This window comes from Engraulis encrasicolus, chromosome 15, assembly GCF_034702125.1.
Source record: "Engraulis encrasicolus isolate BLACKSEA-1 chromosome 15, IST_EnEncr_1.0, whole genome shotgun sequence".
Lineage (NCBI taxonomy): Eukaryota > Metazoa > Chordata > Actinopteri > Clupeiformes > Engraulidae > Engraulis > Engraulis encrasicolus.
In genome coordinates this window covers 17,189,045-17,207,257 of record NC_085871.1, presented here as the reverse complement: position 1 = coordinate 17,207,257, position 18,213 = coordinate 17,189,045, and the positions used below count along the sequence as shown (strand labels likewise).

Sequence of the window (18,213 nt, the reverse complement as noted above, 5' to 3'; positions counted from 1 at the left end):
GAGAAGGGCAAGGCATCTTCCAAGACTGGCGCCAGCAGCGGCGTTGGAGGCAGTGGCAGCATCGAGCGCTCGCCGTCCGATGCGGGCAAGAGTAGCGGCGACGAGGGTAAGAAGCCGCCATCGGGCATCGGTCGCCCGCCCACCACGGGCTCCTTCGGCTACAAGAAGATACCCGGCGCCTCCGGTGCCCTCATCACCGCCAGCGGCGCCACCCTCACCAGCGGCTCATCCACCCTGGGCAAGGTCAATGTCAACGTCAATGTCAAGTCAGATGAAATTCATTGTGTACTTTGTCCGATTTTCTATGCAACAGACTAAGCATTAGGGCTGTAACGAAATTGTATCGAACCGAGAAATCATGATACGCAGAGTCATGATACTGTTTCGTGATACACCCTTTCAAAGTTTTTGTTACCCTTCAGTCAAACAACCACATGATATGTTGTGATAGTGCTTCCAAGCTTCAAATTATCAAAATTATTTTTAAACTCTTTAAAAATTATTAGTAGCCTCTTGTAACCTATTCTACCTATAAACTATAATTGTTTTTATTCACAAATGGCAAATGTTAAAAAAGCAACTTAATTAATTTTAAAAGATACATTAAAAAAAATGTGGTGTGTATCGAATTGTAGATCAAAAATCGTGACACGAACCGAATCATGAGTTCAGTGAATCTTTACAGCCCTACTAAGCATACTAAAATAAACAGAGCAATACATGAACAGATATAGAGATTAAGGTCTGGAGGGTTTTCTTTATTTTCTCCTCCCCTACGCTTTCATTTATGCTACATTGTTTTTTCTTACTATACTGTCTTCCATATCTGCCATGTCTGTCCATGTTCCCCCCTACATGAAAGAGTATCAGACCCCCTTTTATGTACCCAGTATACTGTATTTTCTATGTAATGGAAAAATAGGTCGACAGGGGTCCCATTTCCGTTTCTTTAAAATGGGAAGAAATCGTCAACTAAATTTCATCATGTCATCTCAGGTGCCTAAGTCCTCGGCCATCGGCAAGGGCGCGACCGCGGGCGGCAACGGCGGGCGTAAGACCAGTCTTGACGGCTCGCAGCACCAAGACGATGGCGTGCTGCTGGCGTGTAGCGGGTCCAAGATGACCCTGCAGTACCGCTCTCTGCCCAGGCCCGCCAAGTCTTCCAGTGGCGCTGCCGGCCCCGTGGCATCGGTGGCCGGTCGAGGCGGCCATCGGTCCAGCTCCAGCAGCATCGACTCCAGCGTTAGCGGCAAGTCGGCCTCCGTGGTGCCCCCTGGCAGTGCTGGCCCTGCCACGCTGCCCAACGCGAAGAGACGCGACGCTGCCAGCAAGGTCGGGTCGGGACGGTCCAGTCCCGTGACGGTCAACCAGACGGACAAGGAGAAGGTGGCCGTGTCTGACCAGGAGGGTGGACCAGGCGGTGGCGCGGGGCTGTCCACCTCCCCCAAATCCAGCCCCACATCTGGGGGCCAGTCCGGGCTCCGTCAGCCTGGGTCCAAGTACCCCGACATTGCCTCACCCACCTTCCGCCGGTAAGACTGCTTGTGTGCTAACACACTAAACTGTGAGCCCTCTTTATGTTTTGCATTCTCCTTGAGCTTCCATGTCCCTCATGTGCACACACATACTGCCAAACACACTCAACACAGTCTCACACATACTAATATTCACACACGCGCACGCACACATGCACACACACACACACACACACACACACACACACACACACACACACACACACACACACACACACACACACACACACACACACACACACACACACACACACACACACACACACACACACACACACACACACACACGCACACACACGCACACACACACAGACAAGGACCATTATTCACTGCATTTCATCACTGTGTCATAAAAGACAGAGGGAATCTTATCAGAGAGTGAGGGAGAGTTTCAGCGCCTTGAAGCTGTCAACAGAAGGATGAAGATGGGGGTGGTGAAGACGGGGTGGTGAGAGAGTTGGATGGGAGGGTGGTGGGTTGGGGTGGCAGATAAAATATGGCCGTATGCGGCAGGCTATTGTTTCCCTTGATGTAGTGGAAGGCAGAAGCTCTGATAGATAAATCGAAAGAAAAAAGTTTCTCTCATCCTCTCATCCATCACCCGGCCGGCCTCCTTTTTAGGTCTTCATCTTCTTTTCCACAAATCTTCCCCTCTCTCTCTCTCTCTCTCTCTCTCTCTCTCTCTCTCTCTCTCTCTCTCTCTCTCTCTCTCTCTCTCTCTCTCTCTCACTCTTTCGCAAGTCTGCACCATCTCATCTGCAAAGCCTGGGGATAAAAGGATGAGCAAAGTGACCATACGATACTCACTTAATCACGCTCTAGCATGGGTGAGAGATGCATCAGGAGGTGGTGGCTCTGATCTCTGCACTCAAAGATGAGACTGCCATCTGGTGGTGACGAGAGGTAGTGGCAGAAGGCAGGCAGGCAGAGATTCTTTCAGTAGCTTTTGGAATGTATGTATTGCAGCAGCACAGGCAGAACCATTTTGTTACACATGAAAACTGGTTAAAGTACTCTCCTTAAAAAAGTGGTGTGTGTGTGTGTGTGTGTGTGTGTGTGTGTGTGTGTGTGTGTGTGTGTGTGTGTGTGTGTGTGTGTGTGTGTGTGTGTGTGTGTGTGTGTGTGTGTGTGTGTGTATGTGAGAGAGAGAGAGAGAGGGGGGGTAAAAAGACAGGAATAAGAATGGAAGTGAGAGAGAGCGAGAGAGAGAGAGAGAGAGAGAGAGAGAGAGAGAGAGAGAGAGAGAGAGAGAGAGAGAGAGAGAGAGAGAGAGAGAGAGAGTGAGAGTGTAGGTGGAAGTGCATACTTCCCTAGGCAGTCACACCTTTGAGAGTGTGCCATTGAGCATACGGTAGGAGAGAATCAGGTTTAGGCAGCGTGCAGCCTCAATCTGCAGATATCCATCACTTAACTCATCTGTGCTCTGCTGCTGCTTCGGATGCACATATTGCACATTTCCCCTGTGATGTGAACAGATGTTCACCTGCTTATGAAGTTAGACAGCAGGCAGCTGCCAAAGTGAAAAAAGTCTATTTCCATGAGAGACGCTATACCTCAGGTGTCACTTAGCATAAATAAACAGCGGAGTAAGCATGCTGGTATTAGGTAATTAGCTTCCAAACAACAAGAGAGACCAGATCATCAAATAATCAATAATTCATAAGTAAGAGTCAACACAGGTGCTGCTGCTGAATGTTTGCTTTGTTATGAAGCGCCTGCCTAGCCATGGCTTAAATGCTTTTTTATTAAAGATTAATTATGCGTAAACATTATCTAATAGCATAATAGCACTCTGCACAGCCTTCGTGGTATTTTCTCGCTCCCTAATGGGAATACATTTATGAGTATATTAATGAATGATTTATATACCGTGTAAATATATTTAGGGGAAAATGGTGCATGGTTAATTCATCGTGCTGGTAAGGGTAAGAACAGAGCATTACTTTTAAGCGGCTTACTTACTGTATTTACTGCATAATAACAAAGATAGCCCTTTATTCCTCTCCCTGTATATAAACTGGCAAATGGGGTTATGGGCTCATCAAGTCCCCCATGTTGATATGTTTAAATATAGTGACCAGAGGTGGAAAGAGTACTGAAATAATGTGATTAAGTAAAAGTATCTTCAAAAATGTTAGAGTAAAATGCTGAATGTGATTAAGTATCTTCAAAAATGTTAGAGTGAAATGCTGAAAATGCGTAACTTCCCTTTATTCGTGGCTATTTTTCCCATATTTCCTTTTTCTCTACCAATCTGACTTTACTCTGTAGTCAGAGCAGGTTCAAGTCAAGTCAAGTCAAGTCAGCTTTTATTGTCAGTTTCTTCATATCCTCAGGTCATACAAGGAAATTGAAATTACGTTTCTCTCTCTATACCATGAAGGACATAGACATACACATGACTGACATTTACAGACTGACATAAAAGTGCAAGACAGGACAAGTTACACTGATGGACTAATAACAGTAACACTGATGGTTCAAATATAGTTCAGTAAAGTACTTGTCCTCAAGTAAAAGTACCCATTTTAAAAAGCACTTAACTAGAAGTACTACAGTACTATTAGAGTAAATGTAATTAGTTTTTTTTCCACCCCAGTGTGAATTACTAATGAATTACTCATTATTAATACTAACACTAATACAAATGTTTGCTTGCCACCAACAGCCTTTTCGGTGCCAAGGCCAGCAGCAAGCCCAGCTCCCCCGGCACGCCTGACTCTGGCAAGTGCCCGTCCGCCCTGGGCAGCCCCCACGGCACGCTGGCACGGCAGACCAGCCTCGACTCGCCCTCCTCGGGCACGGGTAGCCTGGGCAGCGCCGGCGGGCAGAGCGGTGGCAGCAGCCCCCTCTATGGCAAAGGACCCGACCTCGGCACGGGAATGGGCATGGGCATGGGCATGGGCATGGGTACAGATTCGCCTGCCTCCAGCCCAGCGTCAGGGCTCTCGCTGCCCTCCAACGCCCGGCCCTGGCCTGCCAACCTCAGCAGCACGTCCTCCGCAGGCAGCAAGGACACGCTGAGCTGCCAGAGCATGACCAGCCTGCACACCAGCTCGGAGAGCATCGACCTGCCGTTGGGGCACCACCACCACGGCCCCGCCAAGGTCACGCGCACGGGCAGCGTCAAATCCACACTGTCGGAGGGGTGAGTCATGACATACTGTTATGGGAGGGCAATGGGCAGGTAGGCAGAAGGCAGAGTGTGGCTAGTAGTTTAAGGAAGTGGATAGATTTTTTACTTATATGAAATACACATGTTATCCACGGCTTTATAAATTAGCTGTTACCAGCATGGCAATGACCAAGTCGTAATGTATTACTAAAGTCCCCGTGCACTGTCATAGTAGTGTAGTACTATAGTTGTTAACTTTCAATGTCTATTACAGCGTACCACAGTGTGGGTTTTTGAACATTCTATAAAAAATGCGTTCTATAACAATGTAAGATTCTAAAATTCCAAATTGTATTGAATGGCGCCCAGAATTCTATAGAACTTTCACTGTCCGAACATTCCCGTCACACCGGTGTGACGGTACCCTCTTAAACGTTAAGGGGCTACATTATTTTTTATATTCAAGGTTACTTACATATAGTATGTACTGTTGGGGCACCACATGCCTAAGGTCACTCGCATTGGCAGTGTTAAGTCCAGGCTGTCGGAGGGGTGAGTCAAGCAGTGTGACAGGGTACAGGGCCTAGCACCAGGGCAAGGGGCAGGTTGGCAGGAGAAAGGCTGTGACTTGGAGTTAAAGGTGCGCTGTACAACTGTGCTGCTCATTGAAACTGTGCTGCCTATTGCCAAATTTGATTTTTTTTTCATTAATATTTACTAAATAATAAACTAATATTTACTAGTGTGCACAAAGTACAGTAAGTTTTGCAGCTAAACATGTCTATTTCTGGAAATTCACAATGTTAGAAGATCCACATTTCCATGTGTGGAAAGTGAACATATTCCAGTCATAGTGCTGGAAATAAACTTCTAAAAACATTACACAGTGCACCTTTAAGGACGTTGAATAGCAAATGTACAATTTACTGTGTACTCTCTGTTTCCTACTCATTGAAGTCACTGCTCTTGTTATATGTTTCCTTAGAGTCTTGTCAGCCCTCTTTATATTAACTATACATATCTAACGCTACGTACTGTAGGTTGTTTTACTATTTCATCTTTTCTTGTTTGTTGTCCGTACTGGTACTTTAAATAAGTTAATTTTGTGCAAAATTCATATAACTCATTTTCAGCTCAAAGCTAACCTTGTGTTTAACATTAAATTCCTTGTCTATTACAGTTCCTGTTCATTCCTAACCATACTTATTTTGTGTCTGTTCTCTGTTTTAACAGTATGCCCCTTGACAGAAACACCCTTCCCAAAAAGGGGCTAAGGTACTAATAACACCATTGTCTCACATCTCACCATGTTGTAACTTTTAACCTTAAACTGTCATTAATTTTCACAATCATCACAAGGTTTAGCAATGGAAATAGGACAGACTATAGGACACAAACAGCACATACAGCATATCTATTGCAAAATCATAGGTAACATAAATTGTTCATTTGTAAATCCATTACAGACAATAAAAACACAAAAATCACAACATATCGTTATTAACATTTCCAAACATAGCATAGCAAGCGGATGCAGTGCTGCTACTGTAACAGAGATGCCGCAGCACAGTACTGTACTTGGCCCTGCCGTGGCCTTTTTGTTCAAATTCCAGTCATGGCAGCAACCTGTCAAAGGCCAAATCCCCTTTATGATGAACAGCGTATAGATAACAAGGCTGAGCCAGCTTCCATTATCCCAATAATGAGAAAATCTACTGCGGCAGGCAGCAGCTCTGTGGCTCTGATGAAACCTACTCTGCTCTCTCTCTCTCTCTCTCTCTCTCTCTCTCTCTCTCTCTCTCTCTCTCTCTCTCTCTCTCTCTCTCTCTCTCTCTCTCTCTCTCTCTCTCTTTCTCTCTCGCTCTCTCTCTCTCTCTCGCTCTCTCTCTCTTCCCCTCTCTCTGTGAGGAGCAGGTCCATTACTCTCATGAGTCACTACAGAGATGCACCTCTTTCATTTGTGCTCTTTGTGGTACTTGTATTAAGGATGGTGATTGAACACACACACGTGCGCGCACGACACACAGACACAGACACACACAGACACACACAGACACACACAGACACACACACACACACACACACACACACACACACACACACACACACACACACACACACACACACACACACACACACACACACACACACACACACACACACACACACACACACACACAGGTCTTAAAATAGTGTCTATTTAACCTTTTCTGTGAGAGCGCCACTCTTCTAACCTCAATAATGGCTATCTCCAATGTCCAGACTGTGTCAGCCCATAAGGTCATATGGGAGTCTATCATTTGTATCCAAAGAGAGGAGGGGTCATCAGGTCCCCCACTGCTGTTGCAATGACTAATATCTTGTCATCTTTGCTGTCCACATGAACACATTGTGAAGCTATAGAGGTTGTTGAAAAGGCCAATACACCTTGAGTTGAAGGACGCACCATAGGTAGGTGTGATTGAGGTTACGTTTTGGCAATACAAAGACACTCACCTCAGCATTTGATGTCTAACAAGCTGTGATTTTAGCAGAAGAGTTGGTAGAGCGCTGGTAGTATCCTCAAAAACAACTGGTGCTCTTGGAGTGCAATGTTCAACATAAAAGGAGGGGAAAAAATCCTTGATCCAGGCACTTCAGTTGATTTAAAAAGTCCAAAACAATCTTTATTTAGTGGCCTAATACATTGAATAGCACACACACACACCCTGATGAAGACTGTATGGACGATACGCATTGGGTGATTTCTAATATAGTAGCCCACTAAATTAAACTGTGATTTGATTTTGGTAATGGTAGAGAAATGTGATGCCTTTGTGGTACTTTGAGGAAACATAAAGACTTATTCAAAGTGTTAACTAGGTGTGTTCAGATTGCTTTTGTCTGTGACACTTAACACATTGAGTACCGACGACGTAATAATGCGTTTTTCACGCCCATGCGTTGTATACCAAAACGTAAAAATGCGTTTTTGCATTTAAATATCATATTTTGAATCTACACCCTTCAATGGACAATATATGTGATTTTGGTAGTTCTGTGATGGACATAAATGACAACATTTGCAGTCCAAAGTTGTTTGATTGTTATGATGTTTGAGTGTTATGATTTGGATATTTTAATTTAACTTACCAAGATGTCTGGATGCCAACCCATGTCGCCTATCGCGCTGCCTGCATTGATTTCCCTAGTACGGTCACTGTAGCATGTGTTGTCTCTGACTTCACGCAATAGGTAAACACCATTGTATAGTGCCTGGAGTATCTTGAACTTTCTGGACTTGCTAGACCTTTACCAGATCCTTGGATCCAAATGGCACCCGATATGTGATTGCAGTAATGCGCTCCGATTTGGACGTTTGATCGCCAAAAAGATAAGTTTCTGTGTCTTCCTGTATGTGAGAAGCCAGAAGCTAGCATGGCTACATATCATGATTCCCTGATTGTCGCTCCCAACGCAGGACGCTCCCCTGTCGGCTCGCTCCCACTAGCCAGACTATCGATCCGGGTGGGACTACACGTCCGGCAGTGATAGAAACACCTGGGACTACACGTCTGGGAGCGATCTCAGTTGGGAGTGTCCATCTGCCACCGCATATGATTCGGATCGGATGGGCTAGGCTACATCTAAGCATTATCATTTGGGTTTGTTGTCAATGTTGGGCTATTATTTCGGGAGCTATTTTAGCAAATGTCTCACCCTCTGCATGTGTGCAAAGAGTTTGTGTTCAGTCCACGTGAAAAACGGGGATTTCAAAGGGCATCGATTGCTGGTGTCGTAGTGTGACAGAGCAGGAGGTGTGCTGCCGTATTCGTGAATCGTGCTATGTTGTTGTTTCCCTAGTAGCCCACGATCGGTAGCGTGTATTGTGTCTGACTTCACGCAATAGGTAAACACAGAGACCATTGTATATCGTGCCAGGAGTATCTTGAACTTTCTGGGCTTGCTATCTAGACCTTTACCAGCTCCTTGGATCAAAATGGCACCCGAATTGTAATTGGAGTAATGCGCTCCGATTTAGAAGTTTGATCGCCAACCAGATAAGTTTATTTGATTATTCACCCCTATGTTGAACTGTCTTCCTGTATGTGAAAAGCCAGAAGCTAGCATAGCTGGCTACATATGGATCGGATGGGCTACATCTAAGCATCATATCATTGGTATTTGTTGTCAATGTTGGGCTATTATTTCGGGAGTCATCGGGAACTATTTTAGCAAATGTCCGACCTTCTGCATGTGTGCAAAGAGCTTGTGTTCAGTCTGTGTGAAAAACGTGGATTTCGAAGGGCATTGATTGCCGGTGTCGTAGTGGTTTAGAGCAGGAGGCGTGTCTTGACGTGCAGGAAGATGTGTGTCAGAGCTAACCTTGCACCAAATTGTGATTAAAACCAACTCATCCCCTTTCAAACTCGTCACATTCTGAAGAAGCGCACCCTTCACAAAAACCTCAATATCTCCGATTGTAGCTGAATTCCATGGATACCCACTTCGGTTTAGCGTGGGTTTACTCGGCAATAAAAGCTCGTAGAGACACACAGTTTTCACCTACTAAGAGGGCAGCGTCTCCACTTTCAAACGAGTCATAACATATTTCAGTGGCCCTATCACATAATAAGCTGTGAGTCTACAAAAAAACGTAAAAAAGGGCTTAGAACGCTGGTATTCTACGACATAATTCCGTGAGCACCGCCGGTATTCAATGTGTTAACAAATCAGTCACTTTGTCAATTGAAAAATAACATGGTCAAAAATGAGTTTACAGTAGAAGTTAATATGGAAGTTATGATACGGTGCAGTATGCAGTGACTAGATTCTTATTAGCACAACTCACCTACGTTTGGGAGTGCCAAGCCAATCACTGCGTTGTACAAAAAGGCCGCTTCACAGCCAGTCTGGATGGAAAGCTGTCGGAGGTTCAAAGCATCAATTTAACTTTTTCAAAAGATGAGTAGGCGGAAAGAGAAGTCTCTTTCAGCAACTGCTTTGTCTGATGTTCTTCTCTTTGCCTGGCTTTCAAAGCTCAATGCTTCCCAATTATAGTCCTCTGTGTGTCCTAAGCGTTGGGCCACACAAAGAACAATCAGTGAAGAATCTGGAGCTCTTTGATATCATAAAGACATTTGAAGTCAGCAAAGTGGAGGCACCTCCACGGATTAAGCAGCTGTCAGTCTTCTACTGCTTTTTTAAACAAAAGATATCTATGACGATGCTAAATGGAGATTTTTGATAGTATACAAGGCTTGAATCTAGAGGAAATGGCACCTATTTGGAACTATTGAGTCTGACCAGGAAAAATCTCTCTCTCTCTCTCTCTCTCTCTCTCTCTCTCTCTCTCTCTCTCTCTCTCTCTCTCTCTCTCTCTCTCTCTCCACTCTCACTCTCACTCTATCACACACACACACACACACACACACACACACACACACACACACACACACACACACACACACACACACACACACACACACACACACACACACACACACACACACACACACACACACAGATGTCTGCAAGTAAAAAAAAACATAACAAAGGAATGAGTGTGAACTCAATTATCGCCTCTTGGATTAAGCAGAGTCTGGTTTGTTGAGTGTGCCCATGATAACACTGGACCCCCTGCTGGAATTATTATTGAGTCAAAGAGGAAAAGTCTGGTATTTTGGCAGACAGCTATTCCTTCCTGTATCCTCTTTCCCATATATTCAGTGGTGCGTGTTGACTGTGTATGGCTTGCAATTCTAAATAGGAAAGATTTGAGCTGAATCTAAAAAGCCTCTTCCCTCTCTGACTCTGAGATTGGATGGTGTGCTCAACCAACATTCACCTGAACCTGCAAGTGTCTTGAGAAGTAGTTACTGACTTATATAGTACTTGACTCAACCAAAGATTTTGTCAGAAGAACAAGCGTAATCGGTATTGTTAATCCCTCTGCACATTTCTTCATCCTCCAACTTTGGCCATCGTGAATGGTCTTTTTGTTTTTCAAATTCCCCTTTGTATTGTTGAAGCTCACTTGTTATGGAAAACTGGCACAAAACGCTTCTGTGACCACATGCATGGTTTCTGATGAGTTAGCCTGACTCATCCTTCTTTCTCTAATTGGTCCATCTGTTCCTCTCTGTGATTGGTCCAGGTACCCGCCCTCCTCCAGGCAGACGTCCAATGAGGAGGGGAAGGAGTGGCTGCGCTCCCACTCTACTGGTGGACTGCAGGACACTGGAAGCCAATCGCCTCTCTCGCCACCAGATGCCTCTGCCAACGCTGGCAAATACCACTACTCGAACCTGCGTAAGTGTCTTTAAATTAAGCAGTGTGACAATAGGCAGTCAAGCTCAAGTGTTAAGTTACACGTTTTGGAACACGTTACGTTTTTGTCTGTCTGTCTGTCTGTCTGTCTGTCTGTCTGTCTGTCTGTCTGTCTGTCTGTCTGTCTGTCTGTCTGTCTGTCTGTCTGTCTGTCTGTCTAACTGACTGTCTGCCTGCCTGCCTGTGTGTCTGTTTCCTTATACCCCCCTCCCCCCTCTCATATCCATCTCAGTGAGCCCAACTACCATGGCCCAGTACAACCTCCCCGGGCCCAGCATGAGCCGCTCCAACAGCATCCCCACCCAGGACTCCTTTGACCTGTACGGGGAGGGCCACGCCCTGGGCGGCAGTGCCACCTCCCTGGAGGAGAGACCCAGGGGCATCAGCCGCTCTGGATCCTTCCGTGACAGCACTGACGAAGGTGACTTCAATGCTTTTTTTGCAATAAAATGTTTTCATTTATTCCAAATGTTAGTAAACACGGAGGGGAAAGACGGGAGGAACTAGGGAGACGTGACACAATAGAAACGTAAACAAACAAACAAACAAACCAGATAAAAAGGAGGACTTAAGCATCTCTAGGACTCCGTTCTAGAGATTACAAGCGCTGGGGGACAGTGCCACCTCCCCGGCGGACAGACCTCGGGGCATCAGCCACTCCGGATAAATTTGTGACTGCAGTGACGAAGGTGACTTCTGTTCTTCACAGAGGCAAGGCAGTAACCAGGAATAACAAGTCTGGAAGCATACTCAGTATTGCAGACCTTTTTTAGTCTTGAAGCAAATAGGCATATATGATTTCTTTTCAGCAACAAGATGTAGCCTATTAAAATGTATAGGACTATAATAACATGTAAAATCATGTTATTTGAATGATTTACATTTACAGTGAATGATTTGCTAAAACTGTGGGTCAAGCTTGATGATTAAATTGGCTTGATAGAATGCCTTCAAACCCTTGGTATTAGGTTGGATATTGTTGTTCCTGCAAATTTGACATAATATTATCTCTAGAACAGGACACATTTGGACCATTAGGCTTTCTCAAAAGATGAAGGACATGAAGACCCTTTTCAGTCTAAAATCAAGTTTGACCAGATTTGTAGTTACTACACTTTGCCTTTGTAGGGCAGCCTAGATAGAGACACCCAGGTGCATCAACCACTCCAGATCCTTCCAGGACAGCACTGACTATGGGGACTCTGTTCTTTATTCCAAGAGGAGAGACAGACAGCGACAGACACATAAAGTACATCAGTAGTTCCACGGGAAAGCTGAAAAGAAAAGATAAGCAAGGTCAGCAACACTCATCAATGCTCCCAGATGTTTAATGGTACGATATTTGGAACATTGATGATTGTTGCGGACCTTTTTCATTTCTTTTCAGAGTGTGTTCTTCACACTGGCAGGCACTGTAGCCCTGCCACACAGATTTGATCGCCGGTTTTCCACCTCACTGTTTGCTGAAAAAAACCTTGACTACATACAGTACATGAAAGCATTGCTTTCAGACACCAGGAGTCTTTCGTCACAGATTAAGACATGATCATTGCCATTTTGGTAACAGCTTATAATAGAAGCTCTGCATGACAGAAAACTGACGCTTTCTTATCTATTTGTTTGCTCTGGATGAATGTGATTTATTTATTTTTTTTGGTAAGGGATGAAATAATTCTGAATGAAAGTGATTCTATTATTCACACAGACAGGGGTAGCCAGAAGTAAAAAGGGAGGGCCTAGCCCAAAATGCATATGTTGTTTTTTTTACTGGTAAAACAGCTTATCAAAATTAATGTAGGCTTTTGATTGGATGGTCCTGTTTACCCGTGGGTGGGTACTACAAGCCTACACCAGCCAGTGCACATACCTGAACATATGTGTGTAAATAAATGTGTTGGTTAATTTCAACATTTTCTCTTCCTGCTGTCCCTTCTCTCTTGCCATAGTCCATGGATCATCACTGTCCCTGGTCTCCAGTACCTCATCACTTTATTCAGCGGTAAGAAACACTCCCTCACTGTTCTTCTTCCTCTTTTTTCTTTTTCTTCCTCATCTTCCTCCTTCCTTTTAACCGCCCCATAGTATTCAATCCAGGCTCATTGTCAGACAGTATGCACACTCAAACCCTAATTGGCAACGCTGACAGACCGAGAAAAATATGCAACTTCTTGATGGACAGGTGTCATCTGTCACGGTAGAGATTCTTACATTAATTTGCCAGCGTAGCTAAGACAGATTTGCCTGAGCTCTGCTGTCGGAGAGCAGCCAGCCCCCCTGTATCCTAATGTAAAGAATCCAATTTGAGAATTCAATTTGCCCTGCCTTCTCAGCACTACCTACCAGATGGACCTTCTCAAAGGGAAATAAATACATGGGCACGCAGGGCTGGGATACAGAGGACCGGATGGGTATGGAGAAATAAGCTCTGGGGGTTAAGAAAGAGACTGGAGGCATTGAGTCAAATGCAACAACAGATAAGGTTTATAGGCTTGGTATTTCAGGGATGAGGAAAGGGGATGAAATCAATTACAAGGGGTTTCTCCCATTTTTGGACCTACCAGAGAACTTTCTCAGAGTGGCTGAGGGAGTTTAGACAAGTTCATTGCAAACTTGATATTAGCTGGTATGTGTGGAAATGACTTTCCGCAGCACCAGTTGATTAACTCTGACTCACTCCATCTACCTCTTATCTGTTTTCCCATTTCAATTTCACACTGTCTACTTGTTTCATTGATTATATTTAAATTTGAACAATTTTCTGGATATTATTTTCTGTTGTCCTTTTTCTGTTGGCCATTTAAGCATTCCATCTAATTTTTATTTCACATTAAAAAAAAAACAATACCACACAATTCTACTCATATCATTTAAGCTGACCGTCTTACAATCTGCACACACAATAAGAAAGGGACGGGACATACACATACCAAATCCACTGTACAGTTTATACAGACATATTCCTGACACACAAAAAGGCCATAGATGGACAATGATAGCTAATGTACTTTATCATAATCTAAATTTTAAAAATGCTAAGAGTGCAGACTAGGCACTCCTATGCTATGTGGCATTGCTGTATGTGACTTTGCCACCTCTTCACACACCTCGTCCATGTTCTTGCTTCCAGGTCCTATCTTTTCTGGACAAGGTAAACCCAGTTCTGCTGTCAGCCATGATCTACGAGTACACACCAGTGTTTGTATCGCACACACTGAACCCCAATGTACAAGACAGAACATGTAAAGCTAACAGACATTGATCAAAATGTTATGAAATATTAACCACACACCGAGCCCTTTGGTTTGGATGGGTGATAATAGTTGTGCTGTGTGACTGTGGTGTGTTGATTACAAATATTTGTTCTTCATACATGAAACGTTGATTTGAATTTTGATTTATGTCACTAATTCTAACAAGCTCAACATTCTATGTACATAACCTACTACGTAGTGTTGAGACTGACTTGATATGTATGCGTCTGGGCCTAAGTTTGAGAGAAGGCATACAAATTCAGAGGGTATTCATATCATGAAAGAATCATAGAAATATCAACTGAACACACTACAGTAAAAGATAGTACATCTATGTTGTGGAATCTCTCTCTCTCTCTCTCGCACGCACACACACGCACACGCACACGCACACGCGCACACACACACACACACACATACACACACGCACACACACACACACACACACACACACACACACACACACACACACACACACACACACACACACACACACACACACATACACACACACACACACATACACACACTACTAGAACTACTATACTCATATTCTCATTGATCTCCATCATCAATCACCTCTCACGCCATCGGATATTTTTTTTCCTTCTTTCTTCCTCCATCCCATCAAAAGAACACAGTCTCCTGAAGAACACATTAGTTACTGTAGTTAGCAAGTCCAGTCCAGTGCCCTGTAGTTTTTATTAACATTAATTCTCTGTCTATTAAAATATATGGCCTTCTGAAGAAGGTTTTTAACTGTCAACCCCAAATCTCAGTGCTTCTGGTACTAACATAAACTGCAATAATAGCTGATTGCTGAGTTTTCACTTAGAGGATGAGGGGTAGCAACACAGATTGATTTTTGCTAAAATCATGAAGAGAAGCGAAGTAAGACATTTAGCTGTAGATACGCATGATGTCAGGCAGGCCCCTAAAAGGACATGGGAATGTCTCTGGTGGGCACTAAATGCACCAGAAACATTTCAGGGGTGAATTTCTCAAAACCAAAGTTGCTTACTACATTAGCTACTTTGTTGTTTTCAATGCATTTTCCCATTGGCAACTACCGAAGTTGCTAACAGGCTAACAACTCACCCCTGTTTTGTTTTTCCCCTTTGTCCTTGTCACTTTAGGGAATGTGCCATGATGTTGTACTTTAGATTACATACTGTACATAGGTCAAGTCAAGTCAAGTATACTTTATTGTCAAAATCCTCTATTGTATATAACTGACATTACTTAGGCCTAGAGGATTTGGGAATTCTTAGGGGTTCATAGATATGTAATACATTTTTCATTATGTAGTTGGGATGTCTGTGATGTGTGGTGTTGTTTTTGTTTTGCTGTGTGTTTAATGTTCACTTACTATTTTCCACTCCACAGACAGAGGAGAAGGCCCACTCTGAGGTGAGACACTTTTCTCTGCTTATGAGTGATTTATGTGTTCCTTATGAGTGCTTTATGATTGTCATATGAGTTTTGCTTATGTGAGCGGCTGCTAGTGTGCTTCAAAGTCCTTCCTTCCCACGGGGATATCAAAGTGATCAAAGCTCAAGGCAGTGATATCTCCACTCCATGTCCAAAATCAGCTTGTTTTCTTTGAAATCACTGACTCAAATGTTTCAAAACACATACAAGTGTTTGCCAAAAATGCTATAATGTCATAAATTCTTTTCAAACATTTTTTAGCCCAAGTTGGCCCTATTTCTCTTTTTATGAAAAAACTTTTTATTTTCAATTCTACCTTCATAACCTTTTGCAAGCCACTTTTGGAAGCCACTAAACATCAACATGGTAGCCTACTATGACACACATTCCATGCAAGCACTGAGCACATCATTTGGAAAAACCCATCACGTCATACTTTACTGACAGTCATTTTAAAGCTATCTGGTTTTGGTGTGGACGTCTTCTGACACTCCTGTCACTTTTTTCTTATCCGCTTTGGCTTACCTTTGCCTTACCTGCTTTTTGCCTCCTTTTTAATCGCGCTTTGCTTAATCAGTACATGTCTGCACCTCTTTAGCTAGCACTTCAGCAGACTAAATCCTCAGAACTAAAATCGGTCTCCTAGCTTATATTAATACTGTGCTGTAATGCAATAAAAAAATGGCTGCCCCGCAACTGTGTTACAATAATAACAATGATATGTCCACCATGTAAGTCAAATGGTCCTGGACGCCTAGGTTTAACTGTTTTCTTCTCTTTTCAATCAAGGGCCAAACAGTCCAAAATACCACGGTAAATGGCATTTACTTTCTTTTATGGTGCCCCCACTACACCTTTTTTCATCCGTACACCAACACTTTCCTAACATGTTTGTTTGTTTGCATTTTTTCTAGAAAGGCCCTAAGTGGTTGTCACCTGCTGTAAACAGACATATTTTATTCTTTTGCAGGTTGCATACTGTAAGGGGAGTTGTTTTAAAAAAGGGATCAAAGTGTGCATGGCTGTGCTGCTGTTTGAACGGTGGCGAACACACTCGTAATCCCAGTTTGGTTTGTGTGTTTCTATTAAACAGCAAATTAGGAAGCTGCGGAGGGAACTGGACGCCTCCCAAGAAAAGGTTGCGGCGCTGACTTCACAGCTCTCTGCCAACGTAAGTGATGTAACGTAAATGGAGTGCACAGACATTTCAGGGGGCAGGTGCTCAAGGGGGGCTTTGGGGGCACATGTGGAACTTCCAGCTGCATCGTCACACACTCTTGAACAAGTATCTGTACCATAGATGATCATAGTAAATTGTGACATAAAAATAAAAAGGAAAGTTTAAAAAAGGGCATTTTTGTGTCCAGTAAGGCAAAGGGGCAGGTGCGTTACACCACCTCGTCCCTATCTCTGCACGCCTATGGTAAGTGACAATCAAGCCCTACTGTATTATCATACGTGAAAAATCCACTGGTCGCATTACCCACCTGCTCAAATGGTTAATGGGTTAAGCAGAAATGGAATGTTTTAGTGTGTGCACTGTTGTGTGCTGTGTAATCAAATTGACAAATGTGAAACACTTTCATTATTTCCACTATTTGCTCATAAACAAATCACATCATAATTTTAGCGAATAAGTCGTCAGTTCAATCCCAGCATGGCAAACACATTTTGACAGCTGTTGCATTTACTTCTGGTATCTGCTCACCCCAGTCGCTCAAATGAATTAGGAACAGAAGCTTGAACGTTTGCTGGGCGGTGTGATGTTTTAATCCTTATCTTTTAACTCAGCAAGCACTCAGCACTGTGACTGACTGTTTAAACTCTGACAGCAGAGGCCCAGTATGGGTCCACCCAGGCATAAAAAAAAAGACTTTTTGAAGTCGCACTTGCATATTTCTGTAAAAGCCGGGAGGCTTTGGAAAATGGCCTCTTGTTTATCAGAAGTTGTCCCTCGGAGAGAAAGGCTCTCCCAGCAGGTGGTTGGGCTCCGGGGGCTGCCTAATTTCACACACCCAGTAGGGGGGGGCAGCCATGGTGACTGGTGAGCATCTGTTTACAGAGGCAAGCCTGCCTTGAAGAAGCAAGTCACGGTTTCAGGTGAAGGATGGATGGGGAAGGTGGGTGTGGATTAGGGATGAGGTTGGGGTGGGGTGTGTGTGTGTTAGGCATGAAGAGGCTCAGACATCAAGTTTTTTGTATTTCTGTCCTTGTTCTCGCTCCGATTTTGTCAAGTGTGTGTGTGTGTGTGTGTGTGTGTGTGTGTGTGTGTGTGTGTGTGTGTGTGTGTGTGTGTGTGTGTGTGTGTGTGTGTGTGTGTGTGTGTGTGTGTGTGTGTGTGTGTGTGTGTGGGTGGGTGTGTGTGTGTGTGTGTGTGTGTGTGTGTGCGCATGCGTGCGTGCGTGTGTGTGTGAGTGCGTGAGCATGCGTGCGTGTGCATGCATGCATACGTGTACACCCATGTCTTGGGCATACCGAGCGTTCTTGTCACTCAGTTTGATAGGGGTGTGTGTGAAGTGCGTGATCAAGCGTGAGACAGGAGGAGCACAGCTCTCCCACCTATGATGATGGA

At 44.0% G+C, this 18,213-nt stretch overlaps 1 protein-coding gene across 6 annotated transcripts in view; it reads left to right on the top strand.

The window, feature by feature from the left end:
* The window catches only part of nav3 (neuron navigator 3), a 321,307-nt gene that overhangs the window by 257,281 nt on the left and 45,813 nt on the right, over positions 1 to 18,213 (top strand). For all 6 annotated transcript variants that reach the window (XM_063217173.1, XM_063217171.1, XM_063217172.1 and 3 more), the window contains 11 exons: positions 1 to 243; positions 997 to 1,532; positions 4,204 to 4,683; positions 5,884 to 5,925; positions 10,787 to 10,941; positions 11,192 to 11,380; positions 12,906 to 12,958; positions 14,087 to 14,107; positions 15,597 to 15,620; positions 16,431 to 16,454; positions 16,735 to 16,812. The exon at positions 1 to 243 is cut by the window's left edge and continues 26 nt beyond it. In XM_063217173.1, coding sequence (XP_063073243.1) covers positions 1 to 243; positions 997 to 1,532; positions 4,204 to 4,683; positions 5,884 to 5,925; positions 10,787 to 10,941; positions 11,192 to 11,380; positions 12,906 to 12,958; positions 14,087 to 14,107; positions 15,597 to 15,620; positions 16,431 to 16,454; positions 16,735 to 16,812 — 1,845 coding nt within the window. The remainder of the gene's footprint in view (positions 244 to 996; positions 1,533 to 4,203; positions 4,684 to 5,883; positions 5,926 to 10,786; positions 10,942 to 11,191; positions 11,381 to 12,905; positions 12,959 to 14,086; positions 14,108 to 15,596; positions 15,621 to 16,430; positions 16,455 to 16,734; positions 16,813 to 18,213) is intronic.